The sequence below is a fragment of the Hibiscus syriacus genome, unplaced genomic scaffold, assembly GCF_006381635.1.
Source record: "Hibiscus syriacus cultivar Baekdansim isolate YM2019G1 unplaced genomic scaffold, ASM638163v2 tig00117034_pilon, whole genome shotgun sequence".
Taxonomy (NCBI): Eukaryota; Viridiplantae; Streptophyta; class Magnoliopsida; order Malvales; family Malvaceae; genus Hibiscus; species Hibiscus syriacus.
In genome coordinates this window covers 12,804,818-12,831,390 of record NW_024063533.1, presented here as the reverse complement: position 1 = coordinate 12,831,390, position 26,573 = coordinate 12,804,818, and the positions used below count along the sequence as shown (strand labels likewise).

At 35.9% G+C, this 26,573-nt stretch overlaps 2 protein-coding genes across 2 annotated transcripts; one reads left to right on the top strand and one right to left on the bottom strand.

The window, feature by feature from the left end:
* Nucleotides 1-4,808: 4,808 nt before the first annotated feature.
* Nucleotides 4,809-5,613, bottom strand: LOC120196563. The gene is made up of 2 exons (XM_039198346.1): nt 5,281-5,613; nt 4,809-5,129 (listed from the first exon to the last, which is right to left on the bottom strand). Exons 1-2 carry the CDS (start codon nt 5,611-5,613, stop codon nt 4,809-4,811), a joined length of 654 nt encoding a protein of 217 aa, XP_039054277.1.
* A 9,899-nt stretch (nt 5,614-15,512) lies between these two features.
* On the top strand, nt 15,513-17,102 carry LOC120196750 (elongation factor TuB, chloroplastic-like). Its single transcript, XM_039198478.1, has one exon. The coding sequence runs from the start codon at nt 15,608-15,610 to the stop codon at nt 17,048-17,050; it is 1,443 nt and encodes a 480-aa protein (XP_039054409.1). The 5' UTR covers nt 15,513-15,607; the 3' UTR covers nt 17,051-17,102.
* The last annotated feature ends 9,471 nt before the right edge of the window (nt 17,103-26,573 follow it).

Genomic DNA, 26,573 nt, shown 5'->3' with positions numbered 1-26,573 from the left:
TATGAATCCGAGGTGCAACATTTAACTTTTCAAACATACGAAAATCACAAATAGACATAATTTTAAAACTTATTGTTCCAATCAAAATAAAGAAAATAATACTATTCTAAATCGGAAATCATTTCACAAAATATCTTAATAATTTACATAGATAACCTCAAAGGTAAGAGTTTACAAAATACAAAATATACATGTTTACAAAATCGACCAGAGCATTTCAAATTAAACATATAATACATGACAACAGTGCTAACTTATTAACATGAATCTTATATGTTTTATTAAAAATGTTTTTCAAAGAACTTCCTTGAATTCCATATCAAAGGTATACTTATGATTAATTATACTTTGTATGTCATTGTTCCAATTGCTCAAAGTATACAATTGAGAAATCTAGGTATTTAAGTGCTATGAGGTTGAGCACTAATGTTGTCACCACAGCTCGTAATTTGCACTGAAGGACCACATAGTTTGCACTGAAGTGCCACATAGGGTTGTACCAAAGTGCCACATATTTGTCCCGGATGACCACATAATTATCCCGAAGAACCACATAGACCCTCGACTCTTGGCATACCAACTATACCTCTAATCCTCATACATATCCATTCGACATTAAATCACATAACTAGATTCAATCCTTATTCAAAGTGTTTCTTATTCAAATAGCTTCTCAAACATAGAGTATATTCACATTCACAGATTCGAAGTTTGTATTCACTTGTTACGGTTCATAACACATAGTTCGTAAAAATGGAAATTTCATAAAACATTGAAATAAATCATAAAATAAATATAAAGTTTTCGATCGAAAACACTGAGGTTGGCTTATCGCAAGCCTTCCACGATTCTATTACGAAAAAAGGAAGTTGCACTTACCTTTGCCTCACTAAAGTCTAATCCAAATCTTTTCAAGTCGATATTCGAAATGCCAAGCTGACTGGAAATTCACTTGCGTTCAGTCACTACACAAACAATCTAGAATCAATATCAATCTTATCTCAATTATATCGAATCATAATAGCTTGATATACAAGAACCCTATTCATTTTATACTTGGGGGTATCGGTACCTACATATATACCAATACCGAAATTGCATTCGAAATGCAAAGGGTATCGATACACTCCTCAGTGTACCGATACACTAATGGCACTCGATGTTTTGAGGGTATCGATACACTCCTCAGTGTACCGATACACAAATAACACTCGATGTTTTGAGAGTACCGATACATAAATAACACTCGATGTTTTGAGCGTATCGATACACTCCTCAGTCAACCGATACAGACTCATTCAATTATGCATGTGTAACTCATGAGGTATCGGCACTTCTCCTAAGGGTACCGATACACTAGGCCCAGAATGGCCATTTTCAACTCAAAAATTACCTAAAATCCACTCAAAACTCTCTTAAACACATTCTTTGAGTTTATAAACTCACCTTTATACCTTCAAACCAACTTGTACACATTTATAAGTCTCAAACATCCCAAATTCTCATTTAAACACTTGAATCTTCAAATCATACTCAACATTCAAACATGTTATTACTCAATTCTATCACTTCTAATCTTTTAATTAACCTATTGACAAGTCAAAAATCTGATTCAAACTTCAAAAACTCATCCATAACAAAATTTCATCTAAAAACCCATTTTACAAATCCTTCTCTAAAATACTCATCTTGTTGTTTTAATGTTATATAAGTTTTCCTTAAGCTTATATAATAACCAACCGTCCATTACTAAACTAGAAATTAAAAGAACAATCAAAATTTAGATCCTTACCTTTGCCATTGGTGTCCACGGTGAGAAGAAGAAGAGAATGAAAGAGTTCAACTCTTCTCTCATTACCTCATATTTATCCTAAAATATCATTCCACTGCAAATTACCATTTTACCCTTGTTAAACATTCATATTTTCTATAATACCTAACATACAAAATTCCTCCATAAATCACTAAACTTAGTACTTTATTTTAATTCAACCACTGAATTTATAAGTTCCTACAATTTGGTCACTTACTCGGTAATTGGGATGTTACAAATCTCCCCTGAAGAAAATTCATCCTCGAATTTTCATTACACAAAAAGGTGGAGATATTTCTTCCTCATATCCTCCTCACGTTCCCACGCAGCTTTTTCTACTTTATGGTTTCTCCAAAGAACTTTCACTAGTGGGATCGTTTTATTCCGCAACTGCTTACTCTCGAAAGCTAGAATCTGAATCGGTTCTTCCTCATATGTTAAATCAGATTGAACTTCTATTTCATATGGAGTTATGATGTGAGCAGGATCAGATTGATACCGCCGTAGCATTGACACATGGAAAACATTACGAATCTTTTCTATTTCTGGAGGCAACGCTAACTGGTAAGCCACAGGTCCAACTATTTTCATAATTTATAAGCTCTAATAAACCTAGGACTCAACTTTCCTTTACGCCCAAATTGAAGCACTTTCTTCCAAGGTGATACTTTCAAAAACACCTTATCACCCACTTGAAATTCAATTTCTTTTATTTTTAGATTGGCGTATGACTTTTGTCTGTCTGAGGCAACTTTCAAATTGTGATGAATCACTTGAACTCTTTCTTCCACTTCTTTAATCAAGTATGGACCATGCACTTCCCGATCTTTTAACTCGTACCAATTGAGGGGTGTTCTGCACTTTCTTCCATATAACGCTTCATAAGGTGCCATTTTTATGCTGGATTGGTAACTAATATTATATGCAAACTCCACAAGTGGAAAATATTTTTCCCACGATCCAGCAAAATCGATCACACACGCTCTCAACATATCTTTCAAAATCTGAATTGTTCTCTCAGATTGCCCATCAGTCTGAGGTGAAACGCCGTGCTAAAATTCAATCGGGTACTTAAAGCTCCTGACAAAGATTTCCAAAATCTCTAAGTGAATCTGGGATCTCTATCAGAAACTATGAGATTGGAATACCATGTAACCTCACTATCTCCTAAATATACAACTCTGCGTATTTCTCCATAGAGAAGTCCATTCGTACAGGAATAAAATGAGCAATCTTTGTAAGACGATCTACAATCACCCAAATTGAATCCTTTTTACCGGGAGAATAAGGTAAACCCGTTACGAAGCCCATAGTAATGTTTTCCCATTTTCACTGCATAATAGAGATGGGTTGCAACAAACCGGAAGGCACCTGATGCTCAGCTTTCACTTTTTGACAATTTAAACACTTTGCTACAAATTCTGTGATATCTTTCTTAATACCAGGCCACCAATAACGCTCTTTCAAATCTTGATACATCTTGTTCCCTCCTGGGTGCATCATTAAGGGACTACAATGTGCTTCATACAAAATATATCATTTCAGCTCACAGTCATTAGGGACATAAACATGATTCTTGAAATATAAACATCCGGTTGACTTAACCTCGAAGTTCTCAAGTCCACATTTCTCTACTCAATCAAACCAAGCTAAACACTTATCATCTTTCTTTTGTAACTCCTGGATCCAATCCAACAACACTGGTTTCAACCTTAATTCAGCCATCAATGCACCATTTTCTTTTACCATCAACCGAGCGTTCAAACTACGCAAAGAAGTAGAAGTCTTCCGGCTGAGAGCATCTGTTATAACGTTAGCTTTTCCTGGATAGTAATCAATGATCGCGTCATAATCTTTCAATAACTCCATCCACCTTCTTTGCCTTAAATTTAACTCTATTTGAGTCAATAAATACTTCAAGCTCTTGTGATCGTTGAAGATGTAGCAACGTTTTCCATACAAATAATGCCGCCAAATTTTCAATGCAAAGACAACAACTGTTAGCTCTAAATCATGTGTCGGATAATTCTTTTCATGAGGCTTCAGATGTCTCAAGGCATAAGCAACTATCTTCCCATCTTGCATTAGGACACATCCCAAACCATTATGGGACGCGTCGCTAAAAATTATGAAATTCTTGTTTGATTCCGATTACACCAACACCGGTGCTTCAGTCAGAACTTTCTTCAATGCTTCAAATCTTTTCTGGAAATCAGGATTCCATTCAAAATGTACATCATTTCTTAATAATTTGGTTAAAGGTAAAGATATCATCAAAAAGTTTTTGACAAACATCCGATAATAACCTACGAGACCCAAGAAACTTCAAACTTCTGACACATTTTTCAGAATCTCTCATTCTAATACAGCTCCAACCTTTTGTGGGTCTACCCGAATGCCCTATAGAGAAGCCACGTGTCCAAGGAATGCCACTTCAGATAACCAAAATTCACACTTTGAAAACTTCGCGTAAAGCTTCTTATCTCACAACGTTTGAAGAACTACCCGAAGATGAACATCATGTTCCTCCTTCGACTTAGAATACACTAAGATGTCATCAATAAAGATGACCACAAACTGATCAACATACATTTGAAAAACTCTATTCATCATGTCCATAAACGCTGCAGGTGCATTTGTTAGCCCGAATGGTATTACAACAATTTCATAATGACTATAACGAGTCCTAAACGTCGTTCTAGGAACATCTTTTTCTTGAATTTTCAGCTGATGATACCCTAAGCGTAAATCGATCTTTGAAAATACAGTCGCTCCCTTGAGTTGATCAAATAAATTGTCTATCTTTGGAAGAGGATACTTGTTCTTTATGGCCACCTTGTAAGTTGACGATCCTTGTTAAGCTGACGATAATCTATACAGAGGCTTATCGAACCATATTTCTTCTTTACAAATAACACTGGAGCACCCCATGGAGACATACTAGGTCTAATGAATCCCTTATCTAAAAGCTCTTGCAACCGAGCCTTTAACACTTTTAACTCTCTCGGGCCATCCTGTAACGAGCTATCGAAATGGGTGCTGATCCTGACATCACTTCAATTTGAAACTCAACCTCCCTATCTGGAGGTAACCTAGGAAAATCATCCAGAAACATGTCGGGAAACTCTCTCACTGTCAAAATATCTTTAATTATACTTCTTGTAACTCTTCTATTGATTACATTAGCAATATACACTTGACATCCTTCCAGCATCAACTTCTGAGCCGACATTACTAATATCACATTAGCTAAAAGATGGATTCTTTCACTGACCAAACTAACCTCCAATCCCTCCACACTTGTTAATTGTACTCGCTTCAATCGACAATCCAAGTTGGCATAATAATGATAAAGCCAATCCATCCCCAGAATAACCTTAAATTCATCAAAGAGTAATTTGAAATAGATTAGTAGGGAATTCAATTCCTTGAATCCTTATAGGACACCCTTTACAGACTTTTCCTACCCGGGCACTATTTTCTAATGGGTTCGTCACAATCATATTACTACAAATAGGCTCTAATGGAAGGTTCAACTCTTTAACCAATTTACTATTGACATAAGAATAATTCAATCCCAAGTCAATCAAAACCAAAAAAGATTTATCGGCTATCTGAAAAGTACATGTAATGACTTCTGGGTCATCACAATCTTCACTGGTCTTCAAATTATAAACTCGAGATGTAGAACGTACTTCAAGTTGAGCAGTTGACTCGGATTGATTCCTTCCTCTTCCTCGACCTCTTCCTCTCACTAGTACATCCATATATCTCTCTATCTGAGCATGCTCTCCAACCATCATTGGGTAGTCTCGAATAAAATACCCTGACTCTCCACATTTAAAACAAGCTTCGGCTTATCCACTTCAAATTCCACTGAATAAGCTTGTCTTGTTATTCCCAGATTTGATCTTCTGCCAGAGGATAATGCGGATTCTGCCATTGTCTAAGGTCAAGAACTTGAACCTCTACTATTCTCTGATTACGAAGAACCAGACGATGCACCAGATCTTTTATTACACTGAGTTCACTGCTCTGCAAACCTTCCATTTTGAGCTCACTCTAGAGCTTTAGCTCACTTCACAACCTCTTGGAAGGAAGAGAGGTTAAGAGCCAACGGGAGTTCTTTCAATCTGGGTCGTAAACCCTCTATAAACCAATCACAAGAGTCCTTCTATGTAGGAACTAACTCAGCAGAAACTCTACTCAACTTGTTGAATTCTCACTCAAACTCATATATTGTGCGATTCTCTTACTTTAAATTCATGAATTCCTACTTCATCTGCCGAATAAACTGATCCCCTATGTATTTGTTCTTAAACTCTTCCAAAAAGAATGGTCAATTCACCAGATCCCTTAAAGCTCGCATCGTCACATTCGACCACTAAATTCTGGCTTGACCCCTTAATAATGAAACAACACCATCCAATTTCTCCAATTCAGAGCAATGGAGATTCTCTAACATAACCTTCAAGTCATTAAGCCACATATCGACAGCAACTGGACCTTCTTCTACTTCTCCCCTAAATTCTATTGCTCCCAGACTTCTCAATTCTTTGGGGATATTCATCTTAGGGGCTGAAGAGACAGACTGTTGGAAATGCGTCAGGATAACATCCAACGTCTGAAAGAATGTCCCCTGATCTTGAACAGGATCTCCAGGCTATGCCTGCTCCTCACTCTATCTACTAGGGGCAGGGGAGTTATTACTCTCCTCCATCCTATCTCCCACATAACTTCGGAAGCCTTCAAAGTTCGACTTCTATTAAGATCAAATTACTAAAAGTATTATCTAAGATAGCATATTGATTACCTTATCATATCAGAAAAACTTTTTAAAAATTGGCATGTACTCTTTTTAAAACCGAAAATGACTTCATTTTGAACTTAAAATCACTTAAATCATAGCTCTGATACCATTAAATGTAATACCCCTGACCCGTACCCGATCCATATACGAATCCGAGGTGCCACATTTGACTTTTCAAACATACGAAAATCAAAAATAGGTATAATTTTAAAACTAATTGTTCCAATCAAAATAAAGAAAATAATACTATTCTAAATCGGAAATCATTTCATAACATATCGTAATAATTTATATAGATAACCTCAAAGGTAAGAGTTTACAAAATACAAAATATATATGTTTACAAAATCGACTAGAGCATTTCAAATTAAACATATAATACATGCGAATAGTTTACAAAATAAGCAACAACCTACATTTAATTTGCAATGATTTGATCTTCAGAAACGCATGCTATCCTCAACCCCAGATCAATCATTAACCTTCTTCAAACATACGCGTAAGAGAACGCACGCTAAGTCTATGACTTAGTGAGGCAATACAATAGTGCTAACTCATTAACACAAATCTTATATGTTTTATTAAAAATATTTTTCAAAGAGCTTCCTTGAATTCCATATAAAAGGTATACTTATGATTAATTATACTTTGTATATCTTTGTTCCAATTTCCTAAAGTATACTATTGAGAAATCTAGGTATTTGAGTACTATGAGGTTGTGCACTAATGATGTCACCACAGCTCGTAATTTTCACCGAAGTGCCACATAGACCCTCGACTCTTGGCATGCAACCTATACCTCTAATCCTCATACACATACATTGGGCTTTAAATCATATAACTAGATTCAATCCTTATTCAAAGTGTTTCCTATTCAAATAACTTCTCTGACATAGAGAATATTCACATTCACTGATTCAAAGTTCATATTCACTTGTCAAGGTTCATAACACATAGTTCGTAAAAATGGAATTTTCATAAAACATTGAAATATATCATAAAATAAATATAAAGTTTTCGATCGAAAACACTGAGTTTGTCTTATCACAAGCCTTCGTCGATTCTATTACGAAAAAGGGAAGTTGCACTCACCTTTGCCTCACTAAAGTCTAATCCAAATCTTTTCAAGTCGATATTCGAAATGCCAAGCTGACTGGAAATTCACTTGTGTTCAGTCACTACACAAACAATCTAGAATAAATATCAATCTCATCTCAATTATATCGAATCATAATAACTTGATATACAAGAACCCTATATTTAATTTCATACTTGAGGGTATCGGTACCTACATATATACCAATACCGAAATTGCATTCGAAATTGCAAGGGTATCGATACACTCCTCAGTGTACCGATACACTAATGGCACTCGATGTTTTGTGCGTATCGATACACTCCTTAGTGTATCGATACACAAATAGAACTCGATGTTTTGAGGGTATTGATACACTCCTCAGTGTACCGATACAAACTCATTCAATTATGCATGTTCAACTTATGAGGTATCAGTACTTCTCCTAAGGGTACCGATACACTAGGCCCAGAATAGCCATTTTCAACTCAAAAATTACCTAAAATCCACCCAAAACTCTCTTAAACAAATTCTTTGAGTTTATAAACTCACATTTATACCTTCAAACCAACTTGTACACATTTATAAGTCTCAAACATCCCAAATTCTCATTTAAACACTTGAATCTTCAAATCATACTGAACATTAAAACATGTTATTACCCAATTCTATCACTCATAATCTTTTAATTAACCTATTGATAAGTCAAAAATCTTATTCAAACTTCAAAAACTCATCCGTAACAAAATTTCATCTAAAACCCCATTTTACAAATCCTTCTCTAAAATACTCATCTTGTTGTTTTAATGCTATATAAGCTTTTCTTAAGCTTATATAATAACCAACCTTCAATTACTAAACCAAAAATTAAAGGAACAATCAAAATTTAGATCCTTACCTTTGCCACTGGCGTCCACGGTGAGAAGAAGAAGAGAAGGAAAGAGTTTAACTATTCTCTCATTACCTAATATTTATCCTAAAATATCATTCCCATACAAATTACCATTTTTCCCTTGTTAAACAATCATATTTTCTATAATACCCAACACATAGAATTCCTTCATAAATCACTAAACTTATCACTTTATTCTAATTCAACCACTGAATTTATAAGTTCCTATAATTTGGTCACTTACTCGGTAATTAGGATGTTACAAATCTCCACTTGAAGAAAATTCGTCCTCGAATTTTCATTACACAAAAAGGTGGGATATTGCTTCCTCATATCCTCCTCACGTTCCCACGTAGCTTTTTGTACTTTATGGTTTCACCAAAGAACCTTCACTAGTGGGATCGTTTTATTCCATAACTGCTTGCTCTCGAAAGCTAGAATCTGAACCAGTTCTTCCTCATATTTTAAATCAGATTGAACTTCTATTTCATCTGGAGTTATAATATGAGTAGGATCAGATCGATACCGCCGAAGCATCGACACATGGAAAACATTATGAATCTTTTCCATTTCTGGCGACATCGCTAACTGGTAAGCTATAGGTCCAACTCTTTTCAGAATTTCATAAGGTCCAATAAACCTAGGACTCACCTTTCCTTTACGCCCAAATCGAAGCACTTTCTTCCAAGGTGATACTTTCAAAAACACCTTATCACCCACTTGAAATTCAATTTCTTTTCTTTTCAGATCGGCGTATGACTTTTGTCTGTCCGAAGTAACTTTCAAATTGTACTGAATCATTTGAACTCTTTCTTCCACTTCTTTAATCAAGTCTGGACCATGCACTTCCTGATATTTTAACTCGTACAAATTAAGGGGTGTTCTGTATTTTCTTCCATATAACGCTTAATAAGATGCCATTTTTATGTTGGATTGGTAGCTATTATGCAAACTCCACAAGCGGCAAATATTTTTCCCACGATCCAACAAAATCTATCACACAGGCTCTCAATATATCTTCCAAAATCTGAATTGTTCTCTCAGATTGCCCATCAATCTGAGGATAAAACGTCGTGCTAAAATTTAATCAGGTACCCAAAGCTCCTTGCAAAGATTTCCAAAATCTCGAAGTGAATCTGGGATCTCTATAAGAAACTATCAAGATTGGAATACCATGCAGCCTCACTATCTTCTTGATATATAACTCCACATGTTTCTCCATAGAGAAGTCCGTTCATACAGGAATGAAATGAGGAGTCTTTGTAAGACGATCTACAATCACCCAAATCAAATCATTTTTACCCGTCGAATAAGGCAAACCCGTTACGAAGCCCATAGTAATATTTTCCCATTTCCACTGCAGAATTGAGATATGTTGCAACAAACCGGAAGGCACCTGATGCTCATCTTTCAATTGTTGACAATTTAAACACTTTGCTACAAATTCTGTAATATCTTTCTTCATACCAGGCCACCAATAATGCTCTTTCAAATCTTGATACATCTTTTTCCCTCATGGGTGCATCGTTAAGGGACTACAATATGCTTCATACAAAATATATCGTTTCAGCTCACAGTCATTAGGGACATACACACGATTTTTGAAATATAAGCATCCGTTTGACTTAACCTCAAAGTTCTTAAGTCCACCTTTCTCTACTCGATCAAACCAAGCTAAACATTTATCATCTTTCTTTTGTAACTCCTGCATCCGATCCAACAACACTGGTTTCAACCTTAATTCAACCATCAATGCACCATTTTCTTTTACCATCAACCAAGCAGTCAAACTACGCAAAGCAGTAAAAGTCTTTCGACTGAGAGCATCTGCTACAACCTTAGCTTTTCCTGGATAATAATCAATGATCGCTTCATAATCTTTCAGTAACTCTTCTATCGATTACATTAGCAATATACGCTTGATATCCTTCCAGCATCAACTTATGTGCCGACATTACTAATATCATATTATTTAAAGGATAGATTCTTTCACTAGCCACACTAACCTCTAATCCCTCCAGACTTGTTAATTGTATTATTTTCAATCGACAATCCAAGTTGGCATAGTAATGATAAAGCCATTACATCCCCATAATAACCTAAAATTCATCAAAGGGTAATTCCAATAGATTAACAGGGAATTCAATTCCTTGAATCCTTATAGGACACCCTTTATAGACTTTTCCTACCCGGGGACTATTTCCTAATGGATTCATCACAATCATTTCACTACGAATAGGCTCTAACGGAAGGTTCAACTCTTTAACCAATTTACTACTTACATAAGAATAATTCGATCCCGAGTCAATCAAAACCAAAATAGATTTATCGACTATCTAAAAAGTACATGTAATGACTTTCGGGTCATCACAATCTTCACTGGTCTTCAAATTGTAAACCCGAGTTGTAGAACGTACTTCAGGTTGAGCAGTTGACTCAGATTGATTCCTTCGTCTTCCTCGACCTCTTTCTCTCACTAGTGCAGTCATAGATCCTTTGTCTGAGTAGGCTCTCATGCCATAATTGGACAGTCTCGAATAAAATGCCCTGGCTCTCCACATTTAAAACAAGCTTCAGAGACCCGTCTGCACACTCCACTATGGTTCTTCCCACAGTATTGATATTAATTCGGCTTATCCACTCCAGATTCCACTGAATAAGCTTGTCTTGTTCTTCCCGGATTTGATCTTCTGCCCGAGGATGCTACGGATTCTTCCTTGGTCTGAGGTCGAGAACTTGAACCTCTACTCTTATTTGATTGCAAAGAACTAGACGATGCGCCAGATCTTTTATTCCATTGCGTCTGTTGCTCTGTAAACCTTTCATTTTGAGCTCTCTCTAGAGCTTTAGCTCGGTTCACAACCTCTTGGAAGAAATAGAGGTTAAGAGCCAAGAACAACTCTTTCAATCTGGGTCGCAAACCCTCCACAAACCAATCACAATAGTCATTCTCTGTAGGAACTAACTCAGCAAAAAATCTACTCAACTTGTTGACTTTTCACTCAAACTTATACACTGTGTGATTCCCTTTCTTTAAATTCATGAATTCCTACTTCATCTGCCGAATAAACTAATCCCTTATGTATTTGTTCTTAAACTCTTCCAGAAAGAAGGGCCAATTCACCAGATCCCTTGAAGCACGCATCGTCACATTTGACCACCAAATTCTGGCTTGACCCTTTAATAATGAAATAAAACCATCCAATTTCTCCAGTTCAGTGCAATGGAGATTCTCTAACATAACCTTCAAGTCATGAAACCACATATCGGCAGCAACTAGATCTTCTTCTGCTTCTCCCCTAAATTCTAGCGCTCCCAGAATTCTCAATTCTTTGGGGATATTCATCTTAGGGGATGAAGAGATAGACTGTTGGAAACGCGTCAGGATAGCGTCCAACGTCTGAAAGAATATCCCCTGATCTTGAACAGGAACTCCAGGTTGTGCATGTTTCTTACTCTGTCTACTAGGGGCATGGGAGTTACTACTATCCTCCATCCTATCTCCCACATCACTTCGGGAACCTTCAAAGTTCGAAATCTATTAAGATCAAATTACTAAAGGTATTAGTAAAGATAGCATATTGATTCCCTTATCAGATCAGAAAACTTTATTAAAAATTGGCATGTACTCTTTTTAAAATCAAAAACGAATTCATTTTGAACTTAAAATCACTTAAACCATAGCTCTGATACAATTAAATGTAACACCCTTGACCCATACCCGTACCCGACCCATATACGAATCCGAGGTGCCACATTTGACTTTTCAAACATACGAAAATCACAAATAGGCATAATTTTAAAACTTATTGTTCCAATCAAAATAAAGAAAATAATACTATTCTAAATTGGAAATCATTTCACAAAATATCTTAATTATTTACATAGTTAACCTTAAAGGTAAGAGTTTACAAAATCGACCAGAGCATTTCAAATTAAACATATAATGCATGCCAACAGTTTACAAAATAAGCAACAACCTACATTTAATTTGCAATGATCTGATCTTAAGAAACGTATACTATCCTCAACTCCAGATCAATCGTCAACCTTCTTCAAACCTACACGTGAGAGAACACACACTAAGTCTATGACTTAGTGAGGCAATAAAATAGTGCTAACTTATTAACATGAATCTTGTATGTTTTATTAAAAATATTTTTCAAAGAGCTTCCTTGAATTCCATATCAAAGATATACTTATGATTAATTATAATTTGTATGTCTTTGTTCCAATTGCCCAAAGTATACTATTGAGAATCTAGGTATTTGAGTACTATGAGGTTGTGCACTAATACTGTCACCACAGCTCGTAATTTGCACCGAAGTGCCACATATTTGTCCTGAATGACCATATAGTTTACACTGAAGTGCCACATAGGGTTGCACTGAAGTGCCACATATTTGTCCTAAAAGACCACATAATTGTCCCGAAGGACCACATAGACCCTCGACTCTTGGCATGCCAACTATACCTCTAATCATCTTACATATACATTGGGCTTTAAATCACATAACTAGATTCAATCCTTATTCAAAGTGTTTCTTATTTAAATAACTTCTCTGACATAGAGTATATTCACATTCACTTATTCAAAGTTCATATTCAATTGTCAAGGTTTATAACACATAGATCGTAAAAATGAAAATTTCATAAAACATTGAAATAGATCATAAAATAAATATAAAGTTTTCGATAGAAAACACTAAGGTTGGCTTATCGAAAGCCTTCCTCGATTCTATTACGAAAAAGGGAAGTTGCACTCACCTTTTCCTCACTAAAGTCTAATCTAAATCTTTTCAAATCGATATTCGAAATGGCAAGCTTATTGGAAATTCACTTGCGTTCAGTCACTACACAAACAATCTAGAATCAATATCAATCTCATCTCAATTATATCGAATCATAATAACTTGATATACAAGAACCCTATATTTAATTTCATACGTAGGGGGTATCGGTACCTACATATATACCAATACCGAAATTGCACTCGAAATGGAAAGAGTATTGATACACTCCTCAGTGTACCGATACACTAATGACACTCGATGTTTTGAGGGTATCAATGCACTCCTCAGTGTACCGATACACAAATAACACTCGATGTTTTGAGGGCATCGATACACTCCTCAGTGTACTGATACACAAATAGCACTCGATGTTTTGAGGGTATCGATACACTCCTCAGTGCACCGATACATACTCATTCAATTATGCATGTTCAACTCATCAGGTATCGATACTTCTCCTAAGGGTACCGATACACTATACCCAGAATGGCCATTTTCAACTCGAAAATTACCTAAAATCCACCAAAAACTCTCTTAAACACATTCTTTGAGTTTATAAACTCACCTTTATACCTTCAAACCAACTTGTACACATTTATAACTCTCAAACATCCCAAATTCTCATTTAAACACTTGAATCTTCAAATCATACTCAACATTCAAACATGTTATTACCCAATTCTATCACTCCTAATCTTTTAATTAACCTATTGACAAGTCAAAAATTTTATTCAAACTTCAAAAACTCATCCATAACAAAATTTCATCTAAAAACCCATTTTACAAACCCTTCTCGAAAATACTCATCTTGTTGTTTTAATGCTATATAAGCTTTCCTTAAGCTTCTATAATAACCAACCTTCTATTACTAAACCAGAAATTAAAGGAGCAGAGAATGAAAGAGTTCAACTCTTCTCTCATTACCTCATATTTATCCTAAAATATCATTCCCCTGTAAATTACCATTTTTCCCTTGTTAAACATTCATATTTGCTATAATAACCAACACACAAAATTCCTCCATAAATCACTAAACTTATCACTTTATTATAATTCAACCACTGAATTTATAAATTCCTACAATTTGGTCACTTACCCAGTAATTGGGATGTTACAATATCAACATGATAACAAATAAGCTTCATCTTAATCAGTCGTGACGATGTCAAATCTTACCTGAAAATAGAAAAAATGAAAACAATGGCCAAACAACAAAAAAACGTCCATAAAAACAAAAGAAGATGTGTCATAAAGAAAATTATTCAAGAAAAAACAAAGATATACTATATTAAAGCAAAAGAAAAACAACGAATATCGACGGTCGGTGACTAGCACCAAGGATGATGTCGTCGCCGGTCACAAAATGAAGATAAAAATTACTGACGGTTAAAAAAATAAAATAAACCCTAAAAGGAATCTTCCCATAAATAAAAAATAAGTAATTTTTAAATATATATTTTATAAAATTTAATTATTTAAAATAATTATTGTAAAAATTTAAAATTTTTTATTTTTAATAAATTAATAATGAACACATTTAATAAAATAAAAAGTGTATTTTATTTTCCTTTTACATAAATATCCAATATTTTTTCTGACAGAAAACTAATTAATTTATTGAAAAGGAAAGGGGAGGATTTGGAGACCATTGAAGCTTCAAGGGAAGTTGAGATCCTGATTCAGAGACGTGGCTCGATAAGGGGCTAGAGTGGTCTATGACTCTATGTAAACATCTACTCCCAAACTTGCTGTCTTTTCGTGTCCTCAAATAATTTAAACCATAATATTTGTCGAGTAAGCCCATCCCAAACTTTTTTAAGAGGTCATTTTCTTGATTTGTGAAATATTTATATATATTTTAACATTTTAAGTTAAACCAAAAATATTAATAAAAATAATATTTTAAAATACACTCCATCTTTAATATTTTTTATTTTTTTAAAAACTTTAAACTAGAATGTACCGGTTGCAAGATAGCAGTAAATGGAATGGAAAGATATGATGATAAGAGCAGGACGGGGAAATTTCAAAAGTACCCCAAGTGATCAGAAGAGGATAAAATAACAAGTGATATTAGCCGTTCATTTCAACACCTCCCATCCCTCAGACCCTGAATCTGAAGCCTCAAGAATAAGATAACAAACCAACCCCAAAATCCCCTTCTCATTCTCCATCCCCTAACCCAAATCCAAAGCCTGAAACCTTCCTTCCTCGAAGCAAATACATGGCAGTTTCATCACCAGCCGCCGCCGTCACTTCTACTAAGCTTAGGTGCCCACAAGCCTCCCCTTTTCCTACTCACTCCTCAATCACCTCTGCCGTTTTCTCCTCTAAACGAGCCCCTACCCACCTCTCCTCTTCTTTCCTCCCTCCTTTCATCACCACCGTCTCCACCACCTCCGTCTTCCCCCGCCGCCGTGCCTCTTTCACCGTCAAAGCTGCCCGTGGAAAATTCGAACGCAAAAAGCCCCACCTCAACATCGGTACCATTGGTCATGTCGACCACGGCAAAACCACCTTGACCGCCGCCCTAACTATGGCCTTAGCTTCCATGGGGAACAGTGCCCCTAAAAAGTACGACGAAATTGACGCCGCTCCTGAAGAGCGTGCCCGTGGTATCACCATCAACACCGCCACCGTCGAATATGAAACCGAGAATCGCCATTACGCCCACGTGGATTGCCCCGGGCACGCCGATTATGTCAAGAACATGATTACCGGAGCTGCCCAAATGGACGGTGCCATCTTAGTCGTTTCCGGCGCCGACGGACCCATGCCCCAGACTAAAGAACATATCTTGTTGGCTAAACAAGTTGGTGTACCAAACATGGTTGTGTTCTTGAACAAACAAGACCAGGTTGATGATGAGGAGCTTTTGCAACTTGTGGAATTGGAGGTGCGTGAATTGCTTACTAGTTACGAATTTCCTGGTGATGAAGTACCTATTGTTTCTGGCTCTGCACTTTTAGCTTTAGAAGCTTTGATGGGTAAACCCAGTATCCCAAGAGGGGAAAACCAATGGGTTGATAAGATTTATGAACTTATGGATGCTGTTGATAGTTATATTCCTATTCCTCAAAGGCAAACAGATTTGCCTTTCTTGTTAGCCATTGAGGATGTGTTTTCCATCACAGGTCGTGGCACTGTTGCCACTGGTCGTATTGAGAGAGGTACCGTTAAGGTTGGAGAGACTGTCGAAATTGTAGGATTGAAAGAAACGAGGAACACCACAGTTACTGGTGTGGAAATGTTTCAAAAGATATTAGACGACGCCATGGCTGGCGACAATGTCGGTTTGTTACTTAGAGGTATTCAAAAGGCGGATATTCAAAGAGGGATGGTTTTGGCTAAACCAGGAACAATCACTCCACACACTAAGTTCAGCGCCATTGTCTATGTGTTGAAGAAGGAAGAGGGTGGTAGGCATTCACCCTTCTTTGCAGGTTATAGGCCTCAGTTTTATATGAGGACCACCGATGTCACTGGAAAGGTGACTGCCATTATGAATGATAAGGATGAAGAGTCTAAGATGGTTATGCCCGGCGACCGTGTAAAGATGGTAGTCGAGCTTATTATGCCGGTCGCTTGTGAGCAAGGTATGCGGTTTGCTATCAGAGAAGGAGGGAAGACAGTCGGAGCCGGTGTTATCCAGTCTATCATTGAGTGATTTTTGGATACCTTGGCGTTGCAAGAAATGTTATTTGTCTTCACATTGATGTCAAAAAACTTCATATGTCAAATGTCAAAGTCATGCAATTAGTTTCATCACAATTTTTAGAACCTCTTTGATTTCAGTCATATATTTTGGATTTCTTTTGCTCCAGACTCGTGCTTAAGTAGTTGGTTAATAGCCATGTTATAATTCGTGATTTTATTCGTCTCTGTTGCTTGCTAAAATCTTTTGCATTGATGATGTTTAGCGTAGGACACTGTAAAGAAGGGGAATACAGAAAAAAAGAAGAAACAAAACATAGCTTTACTTCAATAATGGTAGAGTTTGTTTCTACACTGCTTATACTGTGGCTTTATATTGCCTTTATATAGTATATTACTCTAGAATATGGTTGACATGATCACCTCTTGAACAAATGTTGCCCTTTGCCTTCTCTTCTCGGTATGATCTTTGTCCAACAAAAGGGATTCAATTCTGCAACAGAAAGAAAGCAATAAGTGACTCATTTGTGCATGTCTCTACCAAATCCTAGTGCCATCATGTGGCCTTAGACTCGAACTATTTCCTCGTATTCCTAAGCAGCTTCCTAGTGCACATCTTATCTAACATAGAAGTTTGCAGTTTAGCATGATCACACCATGTATATACCTTTTCAAATTAGAAACAATGGTGGCGTCATTGTCGGGCCATTCATGTGGAACAACATCCTTGGTGTCTGAAACAGGAGCACTACAAAGAAAAGGTGAAAGAAACGGATTGGGGGAAGATTCTTGTGCATTTCCTATACCACCGGTTGCCGATCCAATAAACGAGGTCAATTCCCTGCCGAGAATAGCAGCACTACCGGACCAGACACTGGACTTTTGGGATTTTCCCCTTCGCTGCAATACATTAAAACATTTCCAGGTAAACCCAAAGCATAAAAATCATGTTTGAACATAAAACAAACTACATTTACTGAGGATGCAAAACAGAGAGCAACGTTTAATGAACTAGCATGTTGCAATGCCTATCATATCTTTACCAAGATTTGCAGCACATAGAGGAAAAACCTGAAATAACCATCAAGAGAAATCCACTTACAGAACCATATTGCATTGTATAAATTCAAATTAACCAGAGGCGATTATTAGAATGAGGCGAATAAGAGATGAAACAGAAAATACAGCATTTTTCAAATCAAAGCAGTGTTCTTCCTGCAAATGGTTGCAGAGAGCATGGATATCAATTTCCACATAGCAGAAGGGGCATGGAAAGCATGCTCTTGCATCTTCTTCTACCTCAAAATCATCGTAATGTCCGTCTGCCTCACATATTGAAAAATTAGATTAGGAATATGTTGATAAATCGGGCAAAGTAAACGAAAGAACACAAGAATTTTAACGAGGTTCGGCAATGTGCTTACGTCCTCAGTGCCTAGGCGGCGCTAAAAAATTTTATTCAATTCTCATAGGTTTAAGTTACATCTCTATTTATAATAGAAAACCCTGGTACATAATTACAAAATTAACCCTGTACCGTACCGTGGGGGCCCAGCCGCCGCACCCCCAACCCACATAATCGTAACCCCCTCTACGAGACTTTCTTTGTAAGGACAGTTGATGTTTGCTGTGTTCGCTTCGCTCACTCTGCTCCATCCGCTGTCCTCTTTACCGGTATATTTATGAGCCATACCTTACAAATCTCCACCTTGGCGAATATCCTGCCCCTTAGGAAACATTCAATATGGGTTGGGTTACGTTAGTTCTTTAACAACTTGAAACATTCAACAAGTCCAAGCAATGCTTGTACTTGTCTGTCGTAACTGGCTTGGTGAACATATCAGCGGCATTCTCATCAGTGTGTACCTTCTGAAACAAAATCTCTTCAGATACAACCAACTCTCTGATCTTGTGAAAACGTACATCAATGTGCTTAGTTCTAGCACGATATACCTGATTCTTAGCTAAGTGAATAGCACTTTGATTGTCGCAAAGCAGCTGAACTCCACCTTGATGAACACCCAACTCCTTCACTAAACCAGTGAGCCATAAAGCTTCTTTTACAGCTTCAGCCGCTGCCATGTACTCAGCTTCAGTTGTAGATAGTGCCACTACAGATTGAACAGTAGACTTCCAACATATAGGTCCTCCACCAAGAGTAAAAACATACCCTGTCGTAGATCTTCTATTATCCAAGTCACCTGCATAGTCTGAATCCACATATCCTACAACCAAAGGATTATCTCGTTGACTACCAAAAACAATTCCATGTCCCACAGTACCCTTTAAGTATCGAAAGATCCACTTGACTGCTTCCCAATGTTGCTTACCAGGTTTAGATATGTACTTACAAACTTGACTAACAACATGAGCTAAATCAGGACGAGTACATACCATTGCATACATCAAGCAGCCAACAACATTAGAATACGGATCCTTTTTCATATCTTCAGCTTCCTTATCTGTCTTAGGGCACTGTTCTGATGAGAGCTTAAAGTGGTTCGCCAATGGAGTGCTAACTGGTTTTGCGCTGCTCATCGCAAACCTTTCTAGCATTTTTTCAACTTAACCCCGTTGAGATAGCCACAGTCTCCTTGAGTCTCTATCCCTGCAAATTTCCATTCCAAGAATTTTCTTTGCAACACCTAAATCTTTCATATCAAATTCCTGACTCAATAAAGTTTTCAAACCGATAACATCATCCATGTTCTTCGCAGCAATCAACATATCATCAACATACAGTAATAGAAAAATAAAAGAACCATCATCAAGGCTCTTAACATAGACACAACAATCATACTCACATCGGTTGTAGCTAATCTTGATCATATAGGAGTAAAACCGTTTATACCACTGTCTCGGAGACTGTTTCAACCCGTACAAAGATTTCTTCAATCTGCAAACTAAATGCTCGTTTCCAGGTTGAGTGAAACCTTCAGGTTGCCGCATGTAGATCTGCTCCTCTAAATCACCATGCAAAAAAGTAGTTTTAACATCCATCTGCTCTAAATGCAAATCCCAACTGGCCACCAATGCAAGTACTGCTCGGATTGAAGTGTGTCTGACCACAGGAGAGAAGATTTCATCATAATCAACTCCTTTCTGCTGTGAAAAACCCTTTGCTACCAAACGAGCCTTGAACTTCTCCCCCTCTTTTTCTGTTACTGCTGGTTTCTTCTTATACACCCATTTGCAACCAATCGGCTTTTTACCCTCAGGAAGGCGAACCAACTCCCATGTACGATTGTGATTCAAAGACTCCATCTCCTCAACCATGGCTGCCATCCACTTGTCGTTTTCCTGACTAGTAACAGCATCATGAAAATTAATCGGATCATCACTGCTAACAATAAGTGCAAAAGAGACCAAGTCTTCAAAACCCAATCTACTCGGAGGCTTTATATTCGTCCGTCTCACCCTATCTCTGGCGAGACTATAATCCTGCAAATCATCCGTAGTGGAACCACCAGAAGTCGGTTGAGAAGTTTCTGGTTTCTCAACTAGAAATTGCTCGAAATCCACCACTGTCGTGTCTTTCTTCTGTTGCAACATGGATTGTTCATCAAAAACAACATCTCTACTGATCACAATTTTCTTCGCAACTGGATCCTAGAACTTGAATCCTTTGACACCTTTCTTGTAACCCAGAAAAATGCACTCCTTCAATTTTGCATCAAGTTTGGATCTCTCATCAGCAGGTACATGCACATAAGCAGGACAACCAAAAATCCGTAAGTTATCAAAACTAACATCATGATCAGTCCATACCTCTTCTGTAACTTTCCCAGCCAATGATTCCCTTGGCGATCTGTTGATAAGATAACACGCCATGTTAACAGCCTCGGCCCAGAAGTATTTGGGAAGCCCCGCATTCAACCGTAAACATCTGGCTCTTTCATTCAACGACCTGTTCATCCGTTCCGCAACACCATTCTGTTGTGGTGTCTTGCGCACTGTAAAATGTCTCTTAATCCCGTGCTCCTTACAGAAGTGTAAGAACTGTGAATCTGTGTACTCCGTACCATTGTCAGACCGCAAACACTTGATTTTTCATCCTGTTTGGTTTTCTACCTCAGCTTTCCACAGCTTGAACTTCTCAAAAACTTCAGATTTCTGTTTCAAAAAATACACCCAAACTTTCCGTGAAAAGTCATCAATAAAAGTAACATAATACCTAGATCCACCCAAAGACGATGTCGTGGAAGGCCCCCATACATCAGAATGCACATAATCAAGAATCCCTTGAGTTGTGTGCCTCGCAGTCTTGAAACAGACTTTAGTCTGTTTACCAAGAACACAATACTTGCAAAAATCGAGCAGCTTTTGACACCATGCAACAGATTTCTTTTGTGTAATTCTGTCATACCACGTTCACTAAGATGAGCAAGACGCATATGCCACAGTTTTGTAATATAATCACAGGACTCAACATAATGAACTCCACCTGCAACGGTACTCCCTAACAATCTATAAATATTTCCTGCAGTCAACTTTCCTTTCATCACAGTCAAAGCACCTTTAACAATCCAAATGGTTTCCCTATCCTCATCAGCCTTAGGGATAAAACCATTCTTGTGCAAAGTGCCCAAAGAAATCAAATTCTTCTTCAAATCTGGGATATGTCGAACACCACTCAACGTTCGAACAGAGCCATCATACATCTTAATTCTGACATCACCAATACCAACAATATTGCAACATCGATCATCACCCAAATAAACAGAACCAGAATTAACCGACATGTATGTCGAAAACCATTCTCTATTTGGCGTGATGTGATAAGAACATCCAAAATCAAGAATCCACGCATCCGTCAATTGAGTCATTGAAATAGAGAGCATATCACCCTCACTGCAATCAGAATTGTCATCCTCGACCACGTTCACAGACTTGGATGAAACATCACGCTTCTCATCAGTCTGCTTTTTCAACTTCGGATAGTCTCGCTTCATATGTCCCGCCTCCTTGCACTTGTAACAATGAATTGTCTTCTTATCCCTAGATTTAGATCTGGAATTCCGCTTGCCAGACCCTGCCTTCTCTAGCATCCGTCCACGGTCTCGATTACCCTTGACATATAAGCTATCGGCTTGAGAGTTTTCCCCTGCATTCTGCTTCCGCTGGTTGTGAGCCAACAAGGCTGCAGTAATCACCTCAACGTTGATAGTCTCTTTCCCATATGTAAGAGTAGTCACCATGTGTTCGTAAGAGGGAGGCAACGAACACAACAAAATCATCGCTCTGTCTTCATCCTCAATTTTTACATCAAGCCGAGCCAAATCAGAAACGATTTGATTGAAGACATTCACGTGTTGTGCCAAATCATGATCATCCTGCATCTTCAGCCCATACAGCCGCTGCTTTAGATACAGTTTTGTCGTTAAGGATTTGAACATAAACTGACTTTCCAACTTCCTCCAAATTTCGTCTGGAGACGATAGATGCATGACGTGATACATAACCTCGTCCGCCAAGCATAATTGTATGGTTCCTGCCGCTCTGATACCAATTGTTGATAAATCGGGCAAAGTAAACGAAAGAACACAAGAATTTTAACGAGGTTCGGTAATGTGCTTACGTCCTCGGTGCCTAGGCGGCGCTAGAAAATTTTATTCAATTCTCATAGGTTTATGTTACATCTTTATTTATAATAGAAAACCCTGGTACATAATTAAAAAATTAACATAATCGTAACCCCCTCTACGAGACTTTCTTTGTAAGGACAGTTGATGTTCGCTTCGCTCACTCCGCTCCATCCCTTGTCCTCTTTACCGTTATATTTATGAGCCATACCTTACAGAATAAACTTAAGTACTACTTAGAAACTTAAGGTATTCATCTTCAGGGAAAGTCAAGCCTGCAAAATACATTATATGTTTCCTTCTTTAATCTTTGTATACGTTAGACTTTTTACAAAAAATCTCAAAGTAAACAAAATCCAAGCATATAGTTTGTTTTCTTTGCTTATGGGAATTTGTTCTGTTTTTGGGTCAACGTCATTACTTCAGCCTTATGATGATGATGATATGCTTTCTCTTGTCCCAGACAGTCCCAAGTTCTATTCTGCCATCCAAAAGTTACCATGTGGATGGCTGACACGTTGCATTTCTCATTTATTGTAATATTTTTTTTAACATTTTTTAAAAATATATTCTTGTTACTTAGATATTTAGGGAGTTGGATTTTTTTTGAATCCATCGATTATTAAAAGTTATAAATGGTTACCCGATTATTTATTATGTTCTAAACTCGTCTTTTTTTCGTTAAAAAATTAACGGTTTTTTGAGTTGGACGTTAACATGTTGATTGAGAAATGAGTCATTTGAGATTATGAAATCAATTTTTATCATATCTCAGTAAGAATGTTAACCTCCAGCTCAGACTGTAGATAATTTTTTAACGAACAATGACAGTTTGAAACATAATGAATAGTCGAGTGACCATTTTGTAACTTTTAATAGTCGAGGGACTCAACAAAGTAACTCCTATAGTCGAAGGACTATTTTGTAACTTTTAATAGCCAAGGACCTCATAAAATTGTATCCTATAGTCAGAGGATCATTTGTGTACTTTACCCTTAATTATATATGAATTATGATAATTGGGATAAAATCTAATTACACTGTGTATCTCTTTTAATTTTATACATATTTATGACAGTTGGATGAGTAAAAATAAATGTATGAGATTAAAAAGTAGGAAATAAAAAATATTTATTGGAAAAAATAAGGAGTTAATCTCAACCATTAATTTTTACTCATCCAACTGTCCTAAATCTGTGTGAAACTAAAAGAGTTTACACAATATTAGTATATCCTAACCTATGATAATTAATTCATACCATAATTATATGGATGTATTGATTATGATTATAATTATGATTTTATTTATAAGTTAAATTAATTGAATCTGATTGTAGTTATATATATATATATAAATTAATACAAAATTTAGTTCTTAAATTAGATTTCAAGATTTAATTTGACATTTAATTTTTTTAATTAAATACTAGAATGCAAATATATATTTTAATTCAGTTTAATAATTAAAGATTCTAAACAATTTTAGACAATAAACTAAATTTTAATATCCTATTAAATAAAAAAATATTAAATAAAACTCTGAAACTAAATTTTCATTCTACCTATTTAATTGGACACAAAAATTATAAGTTTAATGTTAAAGCCAAATTTGCAATATATATTTATGATTTCTTATACAACACCTGTAGACTGTAAATATTGGATTTCTACGATATTTTGTTAAAGCTGCATTTACGATTAAGGATTCTTTGAGTTATATATACTTTTAAATAAATTTACATTAACCAATGAAAGGAATCTGACGTCACATTTGTTGTTAAAAGATAATAACAAACAAATAATAATTCTACGATTTACTAGATATCAAGATTTTACATGAATTTTGTTTTTGGAAAAAATCACAGATAGGAGAATGCAAGAGAAATCTTCATGCACAACTTATAAATTTAATCTCTAATATCTTTTTATAGAGATCGTTACTTAATTACAAAGAAAATTTATTTAGTAAAAATATTCTTAAACAAGAATTTCTATTTTTAATCAACATAAAAGAAAACAAGTTTCCTAATTTTCTTTATTTTTTTTAAATTTTATACCTATTAATTTGAGTCAGATTAAATTCAGGTCAAATTCTAACATTTATTAATTAGGATAAACTACATCAATTTGATGACCTAATTTTTAAGATGTTTGGTTATAAAATTTTTATTTTTTTTAAACTTTTTTGACGTTCCTGATTTCAGGACAAATGTTAGGTTGATTTGAGAGGTTTATGAACGATTATAATTGGATAATTAGAAAGTTGAATCAAATTTGAGCTTGATTGATCGTAATTGAACCCAAATAACCATTAAAAGATCTAATTTGAGAGCAAAGGAGTAGAGAGCAATGGAGTAATTAACCCTTAAATATTTTAAAGGTTGATTTCCATATAATTTGATGACGTCATGTAATACCCAAAATTTCATCCAGTGACCAAAATGTAAATTTTGAAAGTTTAGTGGCCAAAGTATAAAATTGAGAAACGTTTAGGTACCAAAGTGTAATTTTCAAAAGTTATGTAATTCGGTCCCGTAAATGAATAGTTTAAACCCAATAATGAAGTTTTTATGAGAATTAGATTTTTCGAATGGATTTTGTATTAAAAGCTATTAAGCGATAAAGTTCGAGAAAAATTCAGATAATCGATCGAATCGAATTTTTGAGATATTTTGAAGGATGATAAGGCAAGGCCAATAATTTAGTTTTCATATTGTAATTTGAAAGGATTTAATGTGGATCATTGGATTTAAGATAATTTTTCCTTGTTGGATATGAATCGTTGGATTTAAGTGACTATATTGTAATTTTTGGAAACTTTCAATGGAAAAATTGGAAGATGAGATATTTTTGTGCAATGCTGATGTAGGAGATGATGAAAGTATGGTAATTTAGTAATTATCATTAGATTCAAGGGTAAATTAGTAAATATATTTTAATTTAAGAGTAAATTGATAATTTAACATTTAATGAATTTTTCATTTATTATTTAATAAAGAAGGATGAAGAAAAATCAAGACTTTCTCTTCATCTTCATCCTCCGTGCCGTGAACTTCCAAAGGTAAGGGAAAATCTTCTTTTTGATTTTTCAAGCTAATTTCTTAGGAATTTGGATTAAGATATGAAATAAAAAATTATTCTACTTGAAATTCTCTATCATTTGATATAATTATTTCATGGAAATCATGATTGGATGATGAATTTTATAAATTTGATGGATGAAGGGGATTGTTGGGATTTTCGAAGCTCAATTTGATCAACCGAAAATTGCACTAGGGGGTGAATTGGCAAAAATTTGTTTAGGGAGTAAGGATAATAAAAGATAGAGAAATTGACACAACGATTTATAGTGGTTCAACTTCTCAACTAAGTCTATCTCCACTACTTTAGCTCCTCACCAAGGATTTTCTAAAAAATTCACTAATTTGTTCTTTCTTTTTGTAGGATCAAGAGATAATCTTTACACTCCCAAGTTTTTCACTTGGCTAAACTAAAGCCAATCCCCTTTACACAAGGAAAAGAAATGTAAAGAAAAAATACTTTCTAAGGTAGGTGTTTACAAAGAATTAAAGCTCACAAGAACAAAATATTTACAAGAGAAAGTAAAATAGGAATGAAAAACACTTCTCTTGTGTTTGAATGCTTGGATAGGTGAATAAATCCTTCTTCAAGTGTCCTCAACTTGTATTTATATGTTGGAATGAGTTTGTGGCCATTTTCAGCCGTTGGGAGTGATTTGGACTCGTTGCGGATGTTTTTCTCTGCAAAATAAAACTGCCCAGTACAGAGGGTATCAATAATCCTATAGGGAGTATCAATACTAACTTTGTTATTTTAAAATAAAACTAGTCGTTACAAGCTGTTGGGTCTGACGGTATCAATTCTAAGCCTATGATACCGATACTACTATGTAAAGTAGTATCGGTACCCATTTGGGTAACGATACCATTTTTG

What these genes read in the sequence shown, in the direction of transcription:
- LOC120196563 (XM_039198346.1), bottom strand. Translation starts at nt 5,613, where the DNA reads ATGGTTGGAGAGCATGCTCAGATAGAGAGATATATGGATGTACTAGTG. An exon ending in CATTAGAAAATAGTGCCCGG is followed by an intron (nt 5,130 to 5,280) that starts GTAGGAAAAGTC and finishes TGTCGATTGAAG; the next exon opens with CGAGTACAATTAACAAGTGT.
- LOC120196750 (XM_039198478.1), top strand. Translation starts at nt 15,608, where the DNA reads ATGGCAGTTTCATCACCAGCCGCCGCCGTCACTTCTACTAAGCTTAGG.